General features: G+C 47.3%; 1 protein-coding gene across 6 annotated transcripts in view; it reads right to left on the bottom strand.

Annotated features, from left to right (window-relative positions):
• Window positions 1-16560, bottom strand: part of LOC148512051 (uncharacterized) — a 40914-nt gene extending 24354 nt beyond the window's left edge. For 2 of the 6 annotated variants that reach the window (XM_088482321.1, XM_088482322.1), the window contains exons 1-3: window positions 2901-2985; window positions 2684-2781; window positions 2479-2587 (exon numbers count right to left, since the gene is read on the bottom strand). In XM_088482321.1, the coding sequence (XP_088338447.1) occupies window positions 2479-2587; window positions 2684-2781; window positions 2901-2985 (292 nt within the window). Of the gene's footprint in view, window positions 1-2478; window positions 2588-2683; window positions 2782-2900; window positions 2986-14530; window positions 14654-16170; window positions 16274-16493 lie in introns of those variants that run through there. The other 4 variants (XM_088482323.1, XM_088482325.1, XM_088482324.1 and 1 more) reach the window with 4 other exon arrangements.
• Between the last annotated feature and the right edge of the window lie 3822 nt (window positions 16561-20382).

Raw genomic sequence — 20382 nt, 5'->3', positions numbered from 1 at the left:
AGACTGGTCAGATCTCTGGGCTGGTAACACACAGTGACATGATGTGAGGGGGAGAGCAGGAGTATAATAGGGGCTGATGGCTCCTGATGTATGAGATACACCAGAGAGTGCGGGGAGGAGACTGGTCAGATCTCTGGGCTGGTAACACACAGTGACATGATGTGAGGGGGAGAGCAGGAGTATAATAGGGGCTGATGGCTCCTGATGTATGAGATACACCAGAGAGTGTGGGGAGGAGACTGGTCAGATCTCTGGGCTGGTAACACAGTGACATGATGTGAGGGGGAGAGCAGGAGTATAATAGGGGCTGGTGGCTCCTGATGTATGAGATACACCAGAGAGTGTGAGGAGGAGACTGGTCAGATCTCTGGGCTGGTAACACAGTGACATGATGTGAGGGGGAGAGCAGGAGTATAATAGGGGCTGATGGATCCTGATGTATGAGATACACCAGAGAGTGTGGGGAGGAGACTGGTCAGATCTCTGGGCTGGTAACACACAGTGACATGATGTGAGGGGGAGAGCAGGACTATAATAGGGGCTGATGGCTCCTGATGTATGAGATACACCAGAGAGTGTGGGGAGGAGACTGGTCAGATCTCTGGGCTGGTAACACAGTGACATGATGTGAGGGGGAGAGCAGGAGTATAATAGGGGCTGGTGGCTCCTGATGTATGAGATACACCAGAGAGTGTGAGGAGGAGACTGGTCAGACCTCTAGGCTGGTAACACAGTGACATGATGTGAGGGGGAGAGCAGGAGTATAATAGGGGCTGATGGATCCTGATGTATGAGATACACCAGAGAGTGTGGGGAGGAGACTGGTCAGATCTCTGGGCTGGTAACACACAGTGACATGATGTGAGGGGGAGAGCAGGAGTATAATAGGGGCTGATGGCTCCTGATGTATGAGATACACCAGAGAGTGTTGGGAGGAGACTAGTCAGATCTCTGGGCTGGTAACACACAGTGACATGATGTGAGGGGGAGAGCAGGAGTATAATAGGGGCTGATGGCTCCTGCTGTATGAGATACACCAGAGAGTGTGAGGAGGAGACTGGTAAGATCTCTGGGCTGGTAACACACAGTGACATGATGTGAGGGGGGAGAGCAGGAGTATAATAGGGGCTGATGGCTCCTGATGTATGAGATACACCAGAGAGTGTGAGGAGGAGACTGGTCAGATCTCTGGGCTGGTAACACACAGTGACATGATGTGAGGGGGAGAGCAGGAGTATAATAGGGGCTGATGGCTCCTGATGTATGAGATACACCAGAGAGTGTGGGGAGGAGACTGGTCAGATCTCTGGGCTGGTAACACACAGTGACATGATGTGAGGGGGAGAGCAGGAGTATAATAGGGGCTGATGGCTCCTGATGTATGAGATACACCAGAGAGTGTGGGGAGGAGACTGGTCAGATCTCTGAGCTGGTAACACACAGTGACATGATGTGAGGGGGGAGAGCAGGAGTATAATAGGGGCTGATGGCTCCTGATGGATGAGATACACCAGAGAGTGTGAGGAGGAGACTGGTCAGATCTCTGGGCTGGTAACACACAGTGACATGATGTGAGGGGGAGAGCAGGAGTATAATAGGGACTGATGGCTCCTGATGTATGAGATACACCAGAGAGTGTGGGGAGGAGACTGGTCAGATCTCTGGGCTGCTAACACACAGTGACATGATGTGAGGGGGGAGAGCAGGAGTATAATAGGGGCTGATGGCTCCTGATGTATGAGATACACCAGAGAGTGTGGGGAGGAGACTGGTCAGATCTCTGGGCTGGTAACACACAGTGACATGATGTGAGGGGGAGAGCAGGAGTATAATAGGGACTGATGGCTCCTGATGTATGAGATACACCAGAGAGTGTGGGGAGGAGACTGGTCAGATCTCTGGGCTGGTAACACACAGTGACATGATGTGAGGGGGGAGAGCAGGAGTATAATAGGGGCTGATGGCTCCTGATGGATGAGATACACCAGAGAGTGTGAGGAGGAGACTGGTCAGATCTCTGGGCTGGTAACACACAGTGACATGATGTGAGGGGGAGAGCAGGAGTATAATAGGGACTGATGGCTCCTGATGTATGAGATACACCAGAGAGTGTGGGGAGGAGACTGGTCAGATCTCTGGGCTGGTAACACACAGTGACATGATGTGAGGGGGAGAGCAGGAGTATAATAGGGGCTGATGGCTCCTGATGTATGAGTTACACCAGAGAGTGTGGGGAGGAGACTGGTCAGATCTCTGGGCTGGTAACACACAGTGACATGATGTGAGGGGGAGAGCAGGAGTATAATAGGGGCTGATGGCTCCTGATGTATGAGATACACCAGAGAGTGTGGGGAGGAGACTGGTCAGATCTCTGGGCTGGTAACACACAGTGACATGATGTGAGGGGGAGAGCAGGTGTCCAATAGTGACTGAGGAAGGAGAATATGTGTCTCTATTCTTTAAGTGTTTATTACTTACCTGTGCTGATATCTGTAGGGATTTCGTGCTCCTTACACTGATCACCCCTCACATACGTCTCTTCTTCTCCCTCTACATATTTAATCTTAATGTAAGTCAGATATTCATCCTAAATAACCAACAAAACAGAATAACACATTAGTAATATCTGATATTATTCAGATTATTACTTTGGTATATTGGTGAGACACTAAATCCCACCTACCTGATACTCCTGTGGGAGACGGCAATTTACCTCTGTACAATCTTGTGAATTAAGAGGATGGGGACATCTCTCTGGGGTATTTCTGTTACTGGGTCCATCTGTAGGAGACACACAGTGACTGAGAACATTGTATATATGTGATTATCAGGTGATGTGTGTATATAGGGGGCCCCCATACCTGCTCTCCCCTGTACAATAAAGGACAGTCTCCTCTTACCCAGTGATGTGAGGGGCCGGTGATTCTCCATCATCACGTCCTTGTACAGACCCTTGTGCTCCTCTATATACTCCCCCTCCTGCATGGAGACATAGACAGTGACATCCTGACACCTTATAGGAACTTGACACACACAATGATAGTCATCACCCAGACACACCCCCTGGTGTTACTGTCATGTCCCTGTATTATTACTATAGATATAAGTGATGTCACTGTGACACTCCCAGATCCCCTCACCTCCCCAGTCATGTCCCTGTATTATTACTATAGATATAGGTGATGTCACTGTGACACTCCCAGATCCCCTCACCTCCCCAGTCATGTCCCTGTATTATTACTATAGATATAAGTGATGTCACTGTGACGCTCCCAGATCCCCTCACCTCCCCAGTCATGTCCCTGTATTATTACTATAGATATAAGCGATGTCACTGTGACACTCCCAGATCCCCTCACCTCCCCAGTCATGTCCCTGTATTATTACTATAGATATAAGTGACATCACTGTGATACTCCCAGATCCCCTCACCTCCCCAGTCATGTCCCTGTATTATTACTATAGATATAAGTGACATCACTGTGACACCCCCAGATTCTCTCACCTCCCCAGTCATGTCCCTGTATTATTACTATAGATATAAGTGATGTCACTGTGACACTCCCAGATCCCCTCACCTCCCCAGTCATGTCCCTGTATTATTACTATAGATATAAGTGATGTCACTGTGACACCCCCAGATCCCCTCACCTCCCCAGTCATGTCCCTGTATTATTACTATAGATATAAGTGATGTCACTGTGACACTCCCAGACCCTCTCACCTCCCCAGTGATGTCCCTGTATTATTACTATAGATATAAGTGATGTCACTGTGACACTCCCAGATCCCCTCACCTCCCCAGTCATGTCCCTGTATTATTACTATAGATATAAGTGATGTCACTGTGACACCCCCAGATCCCCTCACCTCCCCAATCATGTCCCTGTATTATTACTATAGATATAAGTGATGTCACTGTGACACTCCCAGATCCCCTCACCTCCCCAGTCATGTCCCTGTATTATTACTATAGATATAAGTGATGTCACTGTGACACTCCCAGATCCCCTCACCTCCCCAGTGATGTCCCTGTATTATTACTATAGATATAAGTGATGTCACTGTGACACTCCCAGATCCTCTCACCTCCCCAGTGATGTCCCTGTATTATTACTATAGATATAAGTGATGTCACTGTGACACTCCCAGATCCCCTCACCTCCCCAGTCATGTCCCTGTATTATTATAGATATGTGATGTCACTGTGACACTCTCAGATCCCCTCATCTCCCCAGTCATGTCCCTGTATTATTACTATAGATATAAGTGATGTCACTGTGACACTCCCAGATCCCCTCACCTCCCCAGTCATGTCCCTGTATTATTACTATAGATATAAGTGATGTCACTGTGACACTCCCAGATCCCCTCACCTCCCCAGTCATGTCGCTGTATTATTACTATAGATATAAGTGATGTCACTGTGACACTCCCAGATCCCCTCACCTCCCCAGTCATGTCCCTGTATTATTACTATAGACATAAGTGATGTCACTGTGACACTCCCAGATCCCCTCACCTCCCCAGTCATGTCCCTGTATTATTACTATAGATATAAGTGATGTCACTGTGACACTCCCAGATCCCCTCACCTCCCCAGTCATGTCCCTGTATTATTACTATAGACATAAGTGATGTCACTGTGACACTCCCAGATCCTCTTACCTCCCCAGTCATGTCCCTGTATTATTACTATAGATATAAGTGATGTCACTGTGACACTCCCAGATCCCCTCACCTCCCCAGTCATGTCCCTGTATTATTACTATAGACATAAGTGATGTCACTGTGACACTCCCAGATCCCCTCACCTCCCCAGTCATGTCCCTGTATTACTATAGATATGTGATGTCACTGTGACACTCCCAGATCCCCTCACCTCCCCAGTCATGTCCCTGTATTATTACTATATATATAAGTGATGTCACTGTGACACTCCCAGATCCCCTCACCTCCCAGTCATGTCCCTGTATTATTACTATAGATATAAGTGATGTCACTGTGACACTCCCAGATCCCCTCACCTCCCCAGTCATGTCCCTGTATTATTACTATAGATATAAGTGATGTCACTGTGACACCCCCAGATCCCCTCACCTCCCCAGTCATGTCCCTGTATTATTACTATAGATATAAGTGATGTCACTGTGACACTCCCAGATCCCCTCACCTCCCCAGTCATGTCCCTGTATTATTACTATAGATATAAGTGATGTCACTGTGACACCCCCAGATACCCTCACCTCCCCAGTCATGTCCCTGTATTATTACTATAGATATAAGTGATGTCACTGTGACACTCCCAGATCCTCTCACCTCCCCAGTGATGTCCCTGTATTATTACTATAGATATAAGTGATGTCACTGTGACACTCCCAGATCCCCTCACCTCCCCAGTCATGTCCCTGTATTATTATAGATATGTGATGTCACTGTGACACTCTCAGATCCCCTCATCTCCCCAGTCATGTCCCTGTATTATTACTATAGATATAAGTGATGTCACTGTGACACTCCCAGATCCTCTCACCTCCCCAGTGATGTCCTTGTATTATTACTATAGATATAAGTGATGTCACTGTGACACTCCCAGATCCCCTCACCTCCCCAGTCATGTCGCTGTATTATTACTATAGATATAAGTGATGTCACTGTGACACTCCCAGATCCCCTCACCTCCCCAGTCATGTCCCTGTATTATTACTATAGACATAAGTGATGTCACTGTGACACTCCCAGATCCCCTCACCTCCCCAGTCATGTCCCTGTATTATTACTATAGATATAAGTGATGTCACTGTGACACTCCCAGATCCCCTCACCTCCCCAGTCATGTCCCTGTATTATTACTATAGACATAAGTGATGTCACTGTGACACTCCCAGATCCTCTCACCTCCCCAGTCATGTCCCTGTATTATTACTATAGACATAAGTGATGTCACTGTGACACTCCCAGATCCCCTCACCTCCCCAGTCATGTCCCTGTATTACTATAGATATGTGATGTCACTGTGACACTCCCAGATCCTCTCACCTCCCAGTCATGTCCCTGTATTATTACTATAGATATAAGTGATGTCACTGTGATACCCCCAGATCCCCTCACCTCCCAGTCATGTCCCTGTATTATTACTATAGATATAAGTGATGTCACTGTGACACTCCCAGATCCCCTCACCTCCCCAGTCATGTCCCTGTATTACTACTATAGATATAGGTGATGTCACTGTGACACTCCCAGACCCTCTCACCTCCCCAGTCATGTCCCTGTATTATTACTATAGATATAAGTGATGTCACTGTGACACTCCCAGATCCCCTCACCTCCCCAGTCATGTCCCTGTATTATTACTATAGATATAAGTGATGTCACTGTGACACTCCCAGATCCCCTCACCTCCCCAGTCATGTCCCTGTATTACTATAGATATGTGATGTCACTGTGACACTCCCAGACCCTCTCACCTCCCCAGTCATGTCCCTGTATTATTACTATAGATATAAGTGATGTCACTGTGACACTCCCAGATCCCCTCACCTCCCCAGTCATGTCCCTGTATTATTACTATAGATATAAGTGTCACTGTGACACTCCCAGATCCCCTCACCTCCCCAGTCATGTCCCTGTATTATTACTATAGACATAAGTGATGTCACTGTGACACTCCCAGATCCCCTCACCTCCCCAGTCATGTCCCTGTATTATTACTATAGATATAAGTGATGTCACTGTGACACTCCCAGATCCCCTCACCTCCCCAGTCATGTCCCTGTATTATTACTATAGACATAAGTGATGTCACTGTGACACTCCCAGACCCTCTCACCTCCCCAGTCATGTCCCTGTATTATTACTATAGACATAAGTGATGTCACTGTGACACTCCCAGATCCCCTCACCTCCCCAGTCATGTCCCTGTATTATTACTATAGATATAAGTGATGTCACTGTGACACTCCCAGATCCCCTCACCTCCCCAGTCATGTCCCTGTATTACTATAGATATGTGATGTCACTGTGACACTCCCAGATCCACTCATCTCCCCAGTCATGTCCCTGTATTATTATAGATATGTGATGTCACTGTGACACTCCCAGATCCCCTCACCTCCCCAGTCATGTCCCTGTATTATTACTATACATATAAGTGATGTCACTGTGACACCCCCAGATCCCCTCACCTCCCCAGTCATGTCCCTGTATTATTACTATAGATATAAGTGAGGTCACTGTGATACTCCCAGATCCCCTCACCTCCCCAGTCATGTCCCTGTATTATTACTATAGATATAAGTGATGTCACTGTGACACTCCCAGATCCCCTCACCTCCCCAGTCATGTCCCTGTATTATTACTATACATATAAGTGATGTCACTGTGACACCCCCAGACCCTCTCACCTCCCCAGTCATGTCCCTGTATTATTACTATAGATATAAGTGATGTCACTGTGACACTCCCAGATCCTCTCACCTCCCCAGTCATGTCCCTGTGTTATTACTATAGATATAAGTGATGTCACTGTGACACTCCCAGATCCTCTCACCTCCCCAGTCATGTCCCTGTGTTATTACTATAGATATAAGTGATGTCACTGTGACATTCCCAGATCCCCTCACCTCCCCAGTCATGTCCCTGTATTATTACTATAGATATAAGTGATGTCACTGTGACATTCCCAGATCCCCTCACCTCCCCAGTCATGTCCCTGTATTATTACTATAGATATAAGTGATGTCACTGTGACATTCCCAGACCCTCTCACCTCCCCAGTCATGTCCTTGTATTATTACTATACATATAAGTGATGTCACTGTGACACCCCCAGACCCTCTCACCTCCCCAGTCATGTCCCTGTATTATTACTATAGATATGTGATGTCACTGTGACACTCCCAGATCCCCTTACCTCCCCAGTCATGTCCCTGTATTATTACTATAGATATAAGTGATGTCACTGTGACACTCCCAGATCCCCTCACCTCCCCAGTCATGTCCCTGTATTATTACTATAGATATAAGTGATGTCACTGTGACACTCCCAGATCCCCTCACCTCCCCAGTCATGTCCCTGTATTATTACTATAGATATAAGTGATGTCACTGTGACACCCCCAGATCCCCTCACCTCCCCAGTCATGTCCCTGTATTATTACTATAGATATAAGTGATGTCACTGTGACACTCCCAGATCCTCTCACCTCCCCAGTCATGTCCCTGTGTTATTACTATAGATATAAGTGATGTCACTGTGACACTCCCAGATCCTCTCACCTCCCCAGTCATGTCCCTGTGTTATTACTATAGATATAAGTGATGTCACTGTGACATTCCCAGATCCCCTCACCTCCCCAGTCATGTCCCTGTATTATTACTATAGATATAAGTGATGTCACTGTGACATTCCCAGATCCCCTCACCTCCCCAGTCATGTCCCTGTATTATTACTATAGATATAAGTGATGTCACTGTGACATTCCCAGACCCTCTCACCTCCCCAGTCATGTCCTTGTATTATTACTATACATATAAGTGATGTCACTGTGACACCCCCAGACCCTCTCACCTCCCCAGTCATGTCCCTGTATTATTACTATAGATATGTGATGTCACTGTGACACTCTCAGATCCCCTCATCTCCCCAGTCATGTCCCTGTATTATTACTATAGATATAAGTGATGTCACTGTGACACTCCCAGATCCCCTCACCTCCCCAGTCATGTCCCTGTATTATTACTATAGATATAAGTGATGTCACTGTGACACTCCCAGATCCCCTCACCTCCCCAGTCATGTCCCTGTATTATTACTATAGATATAAGTGATGTCACTGTGACACCCCCAGATCCCCTCACCTCCCCAGTCATGTCCCTGTATTATTACTATAGATATAAGTGATGTCACTGTGACACTCCCAGATCCTCTCACCTCCCCAGTCATGTCCCTGTGTTATTACTATAGATATAAGTGATGTCACTGTGACACTCCCAGATCCTCTCACCTCCCCAGTCATGTCCCTGTGTTATTACTATAGATATAAGTGATGTCACTGTGACATTCCCAGATCCCCTCACCTCCCCAGTCATGTCCCTGTATTATTACTATAGATATAAGTGATGTCACTGTGACATTCCCAGATCCCCTCACCTCCCCAGTCATGTCCCTGTATTATTACTATAGATATAAGTGATGTCACTGTGACATTCCCAGACCCTCTCACCTCCCCAGTCATGTCCTTGTATTATTACTATACATATAAGTGATGTCACTGTGACACCCCCAGACCCTCTCACCTCCCCAGTCATGTCCCTGTATTATTACTATAGATATGTGATGTCACTGTGACACTCTCAGATCCCCTCATCTCCCCAGTCATGTCCCTGTATTATTACTATAGATATAAGTGATGTCACTGTGACACTCCCAGATCCCCTCACCTCCCCAGTCATGTCCCTGTATTATTACTATAGATATAAGTGATGTCACTGTGACACTCCCAGATCCCCTCACCTCCCCAGTCATGTCCCTGTATTATTACTATAGATATAAGTGATGTCACTGTGACACTTAATAAAAAGAAAAAACTGCGCTGGATAGAAACAGCCACTAATTGACACAGTATAATAATTTATTTTAACAATAAAGATATTTTGCTACACAGTAAAATCACCTAACTAGTCACTGCAAAAATGTATCTGTGTTCAGTCTATAATATACACAGAATCATCGCTGCTGATCATACAATGAACTAGCATATAAAAATAATGATACATGAATCATACATAAAATATAAAGTATGAACCATGTAAATGGTAGTGAGTAAAGTCCAGCTGGATATATATATATATATATATATATATATATATATATATATATATATATCAATTAGGCAGATGAAATCTATAAGTATAGACCGGATAAGGAGAAGCAGAGGATCATGTAAAATGTCAATGGACTACTTAATGTCCGTGTGTAATATATGAGAATTATGCTGGCCATACACTACTACGATTTCGGGCTGATTGCATGATTTTAGACGCCTTGTATGATGTATCGCGTGCAAATCGTGCAGTATTTAGATACCAATACGATCCGTTGCGCGCTCCCGCAGCTGTTCTATCGTATGATCAGATGTGCAGCCCATATTATCTGTCGTATCGTATGCAGACCGTGCCGTGTATTTGCGCGAATTCGATGCATCATGCGACCGACCGTTCAAGTGGGATAATTTGTTAAAAAAAACAAAAAAAAACCGATGGCCGACCACACGTGATTAAAATGGCTGCCACGGCAACGGCACTGAAGAGATTAACCTTCATGCTGCGGCATCATTTTTAAAAGGACCTTTAGGCGTAGTGCGCCACGTACTGCGAATGTATAAGTAATGTGTTTGAACATGTCATTCAATGTGCTGTGCGCAGTTGTGGAAATGTACTTTTTAAATGTTTAACCTATGCACTGATAAGGAATGTATAGCCTATGCACTGATAAGGAATGTATAGCCTATGCACTTATAAGGAATGTATAGTCTATGCACTTATAAGGAATGTATAGCCTATGCACTTATAAGGAATGTATAGCCTATGCACTTATAAGGAATGTATAGCCTATGCACTTATAAGGAATGTATAGCCTATGCACTTATAAGGAATGTATAGCCTATGCACTTATAAGGAATGTATAGCCTATGCACTTATAAGGAATGTATAGCCTATGCACTTATAAGGAATGTATAGCCTATGCACTTATAAGGAATGTATAGCCTATGCACTTATAAGGAATGTATAGCCTATGCACTTATAAGGAATGTATAGCCTATGCACTTATAAGGAATGTATAGCCTATGCACTTATAAGGAATGTATAGCCTATGCACTTATAAGGAATGTATAGCCTATGCACTTATAAGGAATGTATAGCCTATGCACTTATAAGGAATGTATAGCCTATGCACTTATAAAGAATGTATAGCCTATGCACTTATAAAGAATGTATAGCCTATGCACTTATAAGGAATGTATAGCCTATGCACTTATAAGGAATGTATAGCCTATGCACTTATAAGGAATGTATAGCCTATGCACTTATAAGGAATGTATAGCCTATGCACTTATAAGGAATGTATAGCCTATGCACTTATAAGGAATGTATAGCCTATGCACTTATAAGGAATGTACAGTATAAGTTGTTTTGTTTTAGAAGGCTGTAACATTTAAGTGAAATGGTTATGGGACATTCTCACCTCCTAGTGATAAGTTAATTATTCTGATGTAGTGACCAAACCTTCGTTTAGCACTTTCATTGAAATGCAATGCAGAGGTCTCCGGTGTGTCTCTATGTACAATACCCCTGCAAGTTTGGTAAAAACAAGTTGTTTGTGTTTAGGAAGCTTCTATTGTGTGTAAGAACTTAGAAGGTGTTATAACTGGGAAACCCAAAACTGGTTTTAGTTGTCGATATGTAAAAGGACATTTGCATTATATTTACCTTTTGAGAGACAGTATATGGTAACTCAATTTATGCTTTAGGAAGCCAACTGATTTTGGGTGGATTAGAAAGGAGGAAATTGGGTGACTACTTTGAAATGTAAGATGTTGTTAAATTATATTATGTGAGGAATCGTGATTGGTTGAGTGGAACCCAGGGCGGATTTACCCCCCTGTGATATTGTGTAAGAATGATATAAAAAGAGGGACTGTGAGCCCTGTATGTTGTACATCTTTGACAATCCTTTGTGGAGAACTGCTGATAAGATTCCTGTATGCTAATTATTCCCCTTCATTCGGAAGGTTGAGTCTTCTTTAAGACTTTGAGCAATAACCCTCCTTAGGGGTGCCTAACCCTAACCTCCCCCCCAAGTGTCTAACCCTAATCCCCCCTTCCCCGCTGCCTAAACCTAAGTCCCCCGGGGGGGTGCCTAACCCTAACCCTCCCTCCCCCTAGTCTAACCCTAACCCTCCCGGGGGGGGTGCTTAACCCTAAGTCCCCCCCGGGTGCCCTACACCTAACCCTTCCCCCCCGCGGCGCCCGGCATCCCTTCGATCGGGATGCCGGGCGCCTGTCTCCCGGCGTCGGGGAAATGACAGGCGTCTAGATATAGATGCCTGGCATACCACCCTCGCCGGGAAATGACAGTCGGGAAGCCAGCTGTCGGTATTAAGGCGGCCGGTTTCCCGATTGTATACCAGTAAGAACCATCCGTGCATCTGTGACAAAAAAAGTGTTTTAAAAAAAAACAAAACGGTGTGCCCCCTCCCTCCAAAGAGCAACCAGCTCCGGGCTTTTAGTGACCCAGTGCTGGTTGTGCAACATACGGGGGACTAACAACATAGGAGTTCCCTCATATGTAAGCACAACCAGCACCAAGCTAGTCAGAACAAGCCCTGGTTGCCAAAATACGGGGGACAAGCGAAGTAGGGGTCCCACTTATTCTGCGCAACCAGCACCGGGCTCTGATCCAGTCCTGGGGGGAAAAATGCGTAGAGTTCCTCTGTATTTTCCAGAACCAGCACCGAACTTTTTCTAACGGGAGGCTAATGCCACAGCCCGAAGAAGCTCTTTCACCAGGTCCCCAAGATGAAGCATTAAACCTGACCACTAGTCAGTCCAGGCCGGGGATCCCAAAGGAGATGGGGACCCCAGGCCTAGGCTGATAGCCCGGGGCTATCCCCGGCACCCCTGGGTCGGTGGGTGCCGGGTTAATAGTGTATAAGTGTAGTATAAAAAAAGAAGTGAAAACATTGTCTTTACAAGTAGAACTACAGGTCCCAGCAAGCCTCCCCCGCATGCTGGTACTTGGAGAACCACAAGTACCAGCATGCAGGGCATTAAGGTAGTTGACCTGAAAGAAATGTTTAAATAGACACAATACACACACACCATGACAGTATAGTTTTAATACATATATACTCACTCACTCACACATACTCACCTACATTACCTGGACTGGTCCTCTCCTCTTTGTAGGCATCCTTGGTCTTGGTAAAACAAAAAAATCCAACCCAGGAACTAGGTAACATCCTTGAAGGATGTTACCTCCCGAATGAATGGCTCCGATGCGGCATTACACTTTCAGGAATCGTGTCTGAGAGTTCATTAGCTGAGAGAGACGTCAGCCCCCGGACCTCTCTCAGCCTATGAACGGCTCCCACCATTGTAGTCAATGCTTGTAATCTACACCATGACTTGCTGGTACTCAAGCCTCAGTCGCTATATCTGGCAGATAAAAGCATTGGTAGAGTAATAATACACAGTCGAGTCACATTATTATTACCAACAGCTAATAGCCAGAGTACCGGCCGTGTCCAGCACGGACAGGAGCTATACAGGTGCTGGTAGGTGGGCACAGGTATCTGGAGCCATGCTGACTGCAGTGCATCCTACAGCTGCTGGAGGGTGCGTGGTGGAGTATCCATAGAGCGAACACAATGCTCGAGGTGGTCCCACAGATGTTCAATTGGGTTCAAGTCTGGGGAATTAGTGGGCCAGGGAAGTACTTGGAAGTCTGGCCCGTGCTCGTCCAACCACTCTCAGACATTTCTAGCCATGTGCCATGTCGCATTGTCTTGCTGGAAGATCCCATCCGCATGTATGGGTGTACGTGCTCTGCAAGGATGGATTCATAACCAAACCGGTTGAGGGTGCTTTCCACATGGATGAGTGGGCCCAGCGAATGCCATAAAAACATTCCCCAGACCATAACTCCGCCACCACCAGCTTGTGTTCTTCCAGCAATGGTTGCAGGGTGTTTGTTCTCCGATGTTTCTCACCTGACACGCCAACGTCTACCTGCTCGATGAAGGCAACCCTTCGCCAATCAGCAGAGGTCCTATTCCGATACAGGCGTGAAATTAGAGCCTTTTCCGCCAATGCACCTTCGTTAGCATAGGTGCAGTGACCATCCGTTTGCTTAGGAACCCCATACACAGCAGGGTTCTCTGAACTGTCGTTGTAGACACACGTCTAGTGACCCCCCAGGTTCATTTTGACCGTGAGCTGCTCCACTGTTGCGTGTCGGTCAGCCCTCGCGCACCTTCATATCAGACGTTCCCCTCTTACATCAATGGCACGTGATGCTCCGCAGTTTCCACGTCGGCTATTCGCAATGGTGCCATTTGTCCAGTCACGATACACCTTTACCACAGCAGCACGTGGACAGTCCACAAACTGCGCTGTTTCAGAAATACTGCCGCCCTTGGCCCGAAAGCCAATAATCATCCCTTTTTGTTACTCGGATAAATTGGCCCTTTTAACCATGACAGCAACGAATGATATATGTGCAGACGGCTTATCGCACACCTTATATACCCACCAAGCCGGCACAAGGCACATGACGTACTTCATGGGCTACGCGCTGCCGATATCAAATGAAGGAGGTGGTCATAAAAGCGTGACTCGACCATGTATAATCCCTAATATACTGCAGGTCTGTCTGCTGCATTTGTACATTCACAATTAGCGGTGTGCATATTAAGTCATTACTCCACGCGTATGCGGAATCACGCTTATATGTAGGCGGACTTACCCGGTAACCGATTTCTCCTTCAGCTTTATGGTCATTGATGGGATGACCCTGATTGCTGCTGCAGGTAGGGGTGTCCAATCCTTGCCGTTACCAGCCGGGTGACAGTGATGGGTGGACAAGGCCCTAATAATACAAGAAGAGTCTTTAAGCTACTGGCGCTATTCGCATGCGCACGGCATCTGTTCACGCTGCAGGGAGAGCTTTGGGGCTGTGATGAGGAGATGCGTCTTAAGGATACGCCCCCTTTCCATCTTTTTGCCGCACTCAAAGGTGCCCTCTTCATTGGCAAGCGCCCTGCCTGCACTTGTGCGATCAATACACCATGACCCACCAGGCCTAGGAGGAGGGGAGCCCACCAAGGACTGAGTAACTAGACACTGCATGCTAACCAGTAGGCACAATAGTGGGGGACGTTGCCTCTTATTCAGGTATGTACCACATACACCTACAGACTCGTAGACCCACCAAGGCTGCAGACTATAAGTACGGGTCTAGAACCACACATTAAGGGGCTCCCTAAAAGGGTTCACTCACCTCCCTCACCGAGCAGGCCGCCTCACCTCTACATCAAGCAGGGGACAGTCTTCTACTGTACGGGACAGGGTGTTCAACCAGAAGAGACCCAACTCTCAATCGCCACCATCCTTAGAGAAGCAATGGGTCTCCTAATAAACGGATTGGCCCTGCACATCTTTCTCTCCTCTCATACATTAGCCAACCAAAACTACACCCCACACTGTGTATACAAGTACCCCCCATTACACCTACACCCCTCCCCCACACACTCCAATACTATTACACTTATTCCTCTGCCACATACCCAGAACACGCCACCTTCCACAACGCTTATACAAGAATTCCCACATCCACACACACACACATACCACCCTTCTCCCCCCCCATTCCCATTCTTTGCCCGTACTTCACACTCATTTCATAAACTTAAAAGAGGATTAGCCGCCCCTAGAATATGACCAAGTGGGGCGTCTACTAGATCAGCGCAGGGATTGGCTGGCGCCTCCCCCCTTGGAAACCATGAGTCGATATAGAATGATATTAATGTAAAACCCTCAGGTGACCTCTTGCGGACTGACCCCAAACACCGGCCAGTGACTGTCGCCACGTAACGAGTATAAGGGACACTCAAGTCGCATGGGGCCACATGGTGAGATCCTGGGTGGGGCTGCCCCCCCAATCTTCCTGTTTTCCAATAGTCAGTGTCTCTACATTATTCCCAGATTTATATCTGTCCAGCAGCCCCCACCCCATAATTCCGCAGGGAATCTCTATGGCTGTCCATACGTCAATCCCTTACACCCAACATCTCTGCATTATCTCTGCAATGGGTGGTAATGGCGGCGTAGCTGTGCTCCGCAACCCCCTCTCCTATACCCCGTGTACTCTAAGTGGGGGTGAGATGTGCAAATACCCCCCCCCTCCCCCCTTTCATCCCAATCATACAGTGATTAAGTTGCACCGGGATGTGGTTATAAACCCGCCACATGGGATGTTGGCGATTAGAATACCAAAGGTATTAGGGGGAGGGTTATGATTAGGGTTAGGCACTTTTAGGTTGGGGTGTGGGGAGGGGGAGGTTAGGTTTAGGCACCGGGGAGTAGGGAGAGGGTTAGGATACCTACCGACAGGTGTCAGTAGCCTAACCCTGTTGGGATGCCGACATTGGAATTTTATCCAGCAGGATCTTGTACTTGACCTGGTAACGCCAAAACTGTGATAGCTGGGTGAGGGGGGAATATATAATGTGGGGGACATATCCTCATAGCCGCCCCCCCTTATCATACAGTGATAGCTGGGTGTGAAGGGGGGGATATATAGTGTGATGGACACACCCTCATAGCCTCCCCACATCCTCATACCCCCCCTCCCCCTATACCTCATTATCTGCCCCTATGTTATATATAAATGGCCATACCTCAGGCAGACATGTGTAACAGCTACTTACCGCCAGCCAGACGCGGCCTCCGCTCACCCGGAGGATGTTACACACCCGACTTCCGCTCTGTGCGTTCCACCCCTGACTTCCCGGTTGTGCGTTCCAGCTTTCTTCCGCCCTCTGCGTTCCACCTGACTTCCGAGTTGTGCGTTCCAACTGACTTCCGCTCTGTGCGTTCCACCTGTTTTCCGGGTTGTGCGTTCCAGCTGCTCCCCGCCCTACCCCTGGATCATTTAATGCCTTTATGTTGTGCACTGGGCTCATTCTGTTCCCCCCTCAGCCCTGAGGGTCCTTTTATTGCTCATTGGAAATTGTTTATAATGTAAAAGAAATGTTTAAGCCTTTTCCACCACTGGACTGGGTGAAGCTTTTGTCCATAGGGATTATGAACACTGATTTATGGATGTGTGTGTAGGGAATAGGTATAGTGTCACCCTGCATACAGGTAGTGGCCCCTCATTGTTCCGGCTCACTGGTAAAAATGCTGCAAAGATTGGTATTCGCAGGAACATTACAGACTATGGGGCTTATTCACCACGGATTGCTATTGGAATCGCGACTGTGATTCCGCATGGAGGTCTCCTGCGAAAAATATGCTAATGACTGCAATCGCAAAGCCGTCTCCGGGGCCTAAACCTGACCTCCCCCTCCCCGCAGCCTAACCATCCCCCCGCTAGTACCTAAACCTAACCTTCCCCCTTAGTGCCAAACCCTAAACCTCCCCCTAACGCACCTACTTACCTTCACGGTGCCGGGATTCTGTCAGGTGTCGGTATCCCAGCGCCGGTATTGTAAGCGCCTTCATCCCGATTGTCGGGATATTGACCGCATCCCAAATAATGTAATGCACTGCTGTACTAGCTATTGTGTATCTAAGCGGCTACAAAAGGATTTGAATGCTGGTACACCTCTACTACATTTTGTCTCCCACTATCCCACTACTCAACCATTTATTTTAAATCAAATTATATTAATGCCTAAAGGACCTGAGAGTCAACAAAGTGTTATAAAAAGCCGATAAATAGGTAGTGTGGTGGGCCACCTGGAGGGTCCGCGGACTCCATGGTGGAGTAGGTCTCTCCTAGGGAGGATACTACCAGGTTGGTAGGAATTGCGAGATCCTTCCTGGGTGGCTAGTGTAGGCACAACGGGCAAAACCGGAGGTGTTGTCGGCCCTTGTACTGCGGCCCCGTGTAGACCGGTCTTGGGGAGTAGGCGTCACGATGATAACTGGAATGTTGTAGTGATGGAGAGTGGTGAGATGAGAAGTTATATAGTGAGGAACCACTTGTTTAATGCCATCAGGAAAGGGAATCGGCCATGATCCGGAGTCCTTAATGATGTAGGGCAATTATGTCGAGGTGGATAGTGGGAGCTAAATCCAAGCGTTCCAAGGTGTGTCCCCAAAACTAATATTCGCCTGGCTGTGCCACCTTCAGAGGTCTAATGCGTTACATCTGGGCCATGACTAAGGAGGTTTGAATCATAGGAAGTTTTTGTTAACTCTGATAAATGGTAAAGTTTGGCCGTTGTTTCTTTATCCATAGAAGAGAGAGTTGGAGAGGATTTGGAGGAGGGTAAAGTGGTGGAATCAGAACCAGGTAGAGGGTGGTCTACGGAGAGAGGGGCAGAAGGGTGGCAGCCACTTGTTTAGAATTGACAATTTTGTGCGAATCAGACTTGTGTATGGAAATGAGTTAGTTTGGGTGCGGAGAGATACTTGGGCATAAAAAAGAGGGAAAATAAACAGCTAAGAGGTTGGAGAAGGGCACCACCTACAGGTCGAGGAAATATTACACAATGTAGCAAAAGTACATTATTACATCAAGTAAACAGGGATGTAGTTAGGTGACCAGCGGACTGAATGCCACTGATCTAAATCCCGACAGTGAATGTCCAGCACGTGTTTTAAGACCGGGGGGGACTAAGGGTTGGGCACCCCCCGGGGAGGGTTAGGTTAAGGAAAATGGGGGTTAGAGTTAGGCACCACTGGGGGGGAGGTTCAGTTTAGGCACCCCCCCTGGTGGGTTAGGTTTAGGGTGTAGGAAGGAGGGGGTTATGTTTAGGCACCCCTGGGGAGACTTAGGTTAGGCACCCATGGGGAGGGTTAGGCACCTCTACTGACCAGCTCCAGTTGGGATTTATTCAAGTCGAGCCTCTGCTGTCAGGATTTGAACCACCTCCGGTATTTAGATCCCATTCCGGGATGTGGGTCTCAGTCCTGGCAGTGGATTCCCGGAAAGGGATTTAACATAGGCGTCGAAATACTGATGCCTATGTTAATCCCAATGCCGGAACACCAGCCCGAATGAAGATAAGTCCAGGGCGCCCTTAGTATTAGATGTGGGGGGAGTGTTAGAAATAGGAAGTTTAGCGGGGTTAGGGTTAGGTTTGGGGGAGATTAGGGTTAGGCACCTCCCGGGAAGGTTAGGTTTGGGGAGCGGTAACAGGGGGTTAGGGTTAGACACCCCCGTGGGGAGGTTAGGGTTAGGCACTAGGGGGGGAGATTAGGGTTAGGCAGCACTAATGGAGGGTTGGGGGGGGGGCAGGGGAGGGTTATGGTACTTACCTGCCCCGGTCGTGATCTCCTCCTGTCGGGCATCCGCTGTAGGGATTTGAACCGGCAGCGTTTCAATCCCATTCCCAGTAAACATAGTAAAAGAAAAACACTGATAATAATAATAAAGTGTTTTCCCAAAAAAAGAGAGCGGAGGATCACAAAATGGCAACTACCAAAAAAGGAGCCAATAATATGTCATTAAAAGGCAAACAGCAAAATAACAATATCAACGGGGTATACAGTCTATATCCCAAAGTGCAGGATGCCGGTGCTTAGGATACCGGTACCGGAATCCCGAAGGTAAGTAGCGGGGTTAGGGGGAGGGTTAGGCACTAAGGGGTGGGGGTTAGGTTTAGGGTGTGAGAGGGGGGAGGTTAGATTTTGCCACTAGGAGGGGAAGTTAGGTTTAGGCATCAGGAATGGAGGGGTAGGGAGAGGGGGAGGGTTAGGGAGAGGATTAGGCACTAAGGGGTGGGGGTTAGAGTGTGGGAGGGGGGAGGTTAGGTTTAGGCATCAGGAACGGAAGGTTAGGGGTAGGGAGAGGGGGAGGGTTAGGATACCTTTAGTGAGTGTGTCGGTATCCTAACCCTGTCGGGATGTTGGTGTCGGGATTCTGACCGCTGGGATCCCGAGTGTCAGCAGAAGACACTGTGGGTCCAGGATTATATGAGACAAAGGGCAAAATTTAATAAGCAGCGGGTTCTAAACCCCAGCGGTTTAGTGGCGGTTTGACGGCGGTTTCTAAATGACATCCAAACCACGACTATTCATTTTATTTTTAACCCTAGCCCTGTTCTATTCTATTCTAAAATGTGTTTTGTAGGCAGTTTTGCAGCACTTTTGAAGCGGTTCTTGCCTTAGTAAATCTGCGGATAGCAAAGCCGTCGCCAAATTGCCAGGGGGGGGGGGGTTTGGCCCCGCCGCTCATTAAATTTTGCCCGAAGGGCCTGATTTAGGATGGATGCCAATTTGGATTGCAACTGCGATTTCATACACAACGCAGCCGCTAAAATATGGTATTGCTTTTCAGGGCTCAGCCAGGAGAAAGACGCCCACTGCTGATTTCTTACATCCGTCCAATGTCGCTCTTCTGCGTAAACAACTGTACCATGGACGTGGTGGGTGCCGGGGATAGCCCCAGGCTATCAGACTAGGCCTGGGATGCCCTGGATAGGGAGACCCCTTTATTGGGGGGTCCCCAGCTCCCCAGGGATCCCTGACTAGTGGTCAGGGATAATGCTTTCAATCCTATTAAGTGCAATAATAATATTCCATTTATAAGGAATCGAGTTCTCATTTGTTACCACAATCCCCCATCAATAAAATACATATAAGAAA

Source organism: Taudactylus pleione, unplaced genomic scaffold, assembly GCF_031769625.1.
Source record: "Taudactylus pleione unplaced genomic scaffold, aTauple2 ptg000285l, whole genome shotgun sequence".
NCBI classification, from domain to species: domain Eukaryota; kingdom Metazoa; phylum Chordata; class Amphibia; order Anura; family Myobatrachidae; genus Taudactylus; species Taudactylus pleione.
Note: the sequence above shows the minus strand (reverse complement) of the source record. Positions and strands in the feature narration are given on the sequence as shown.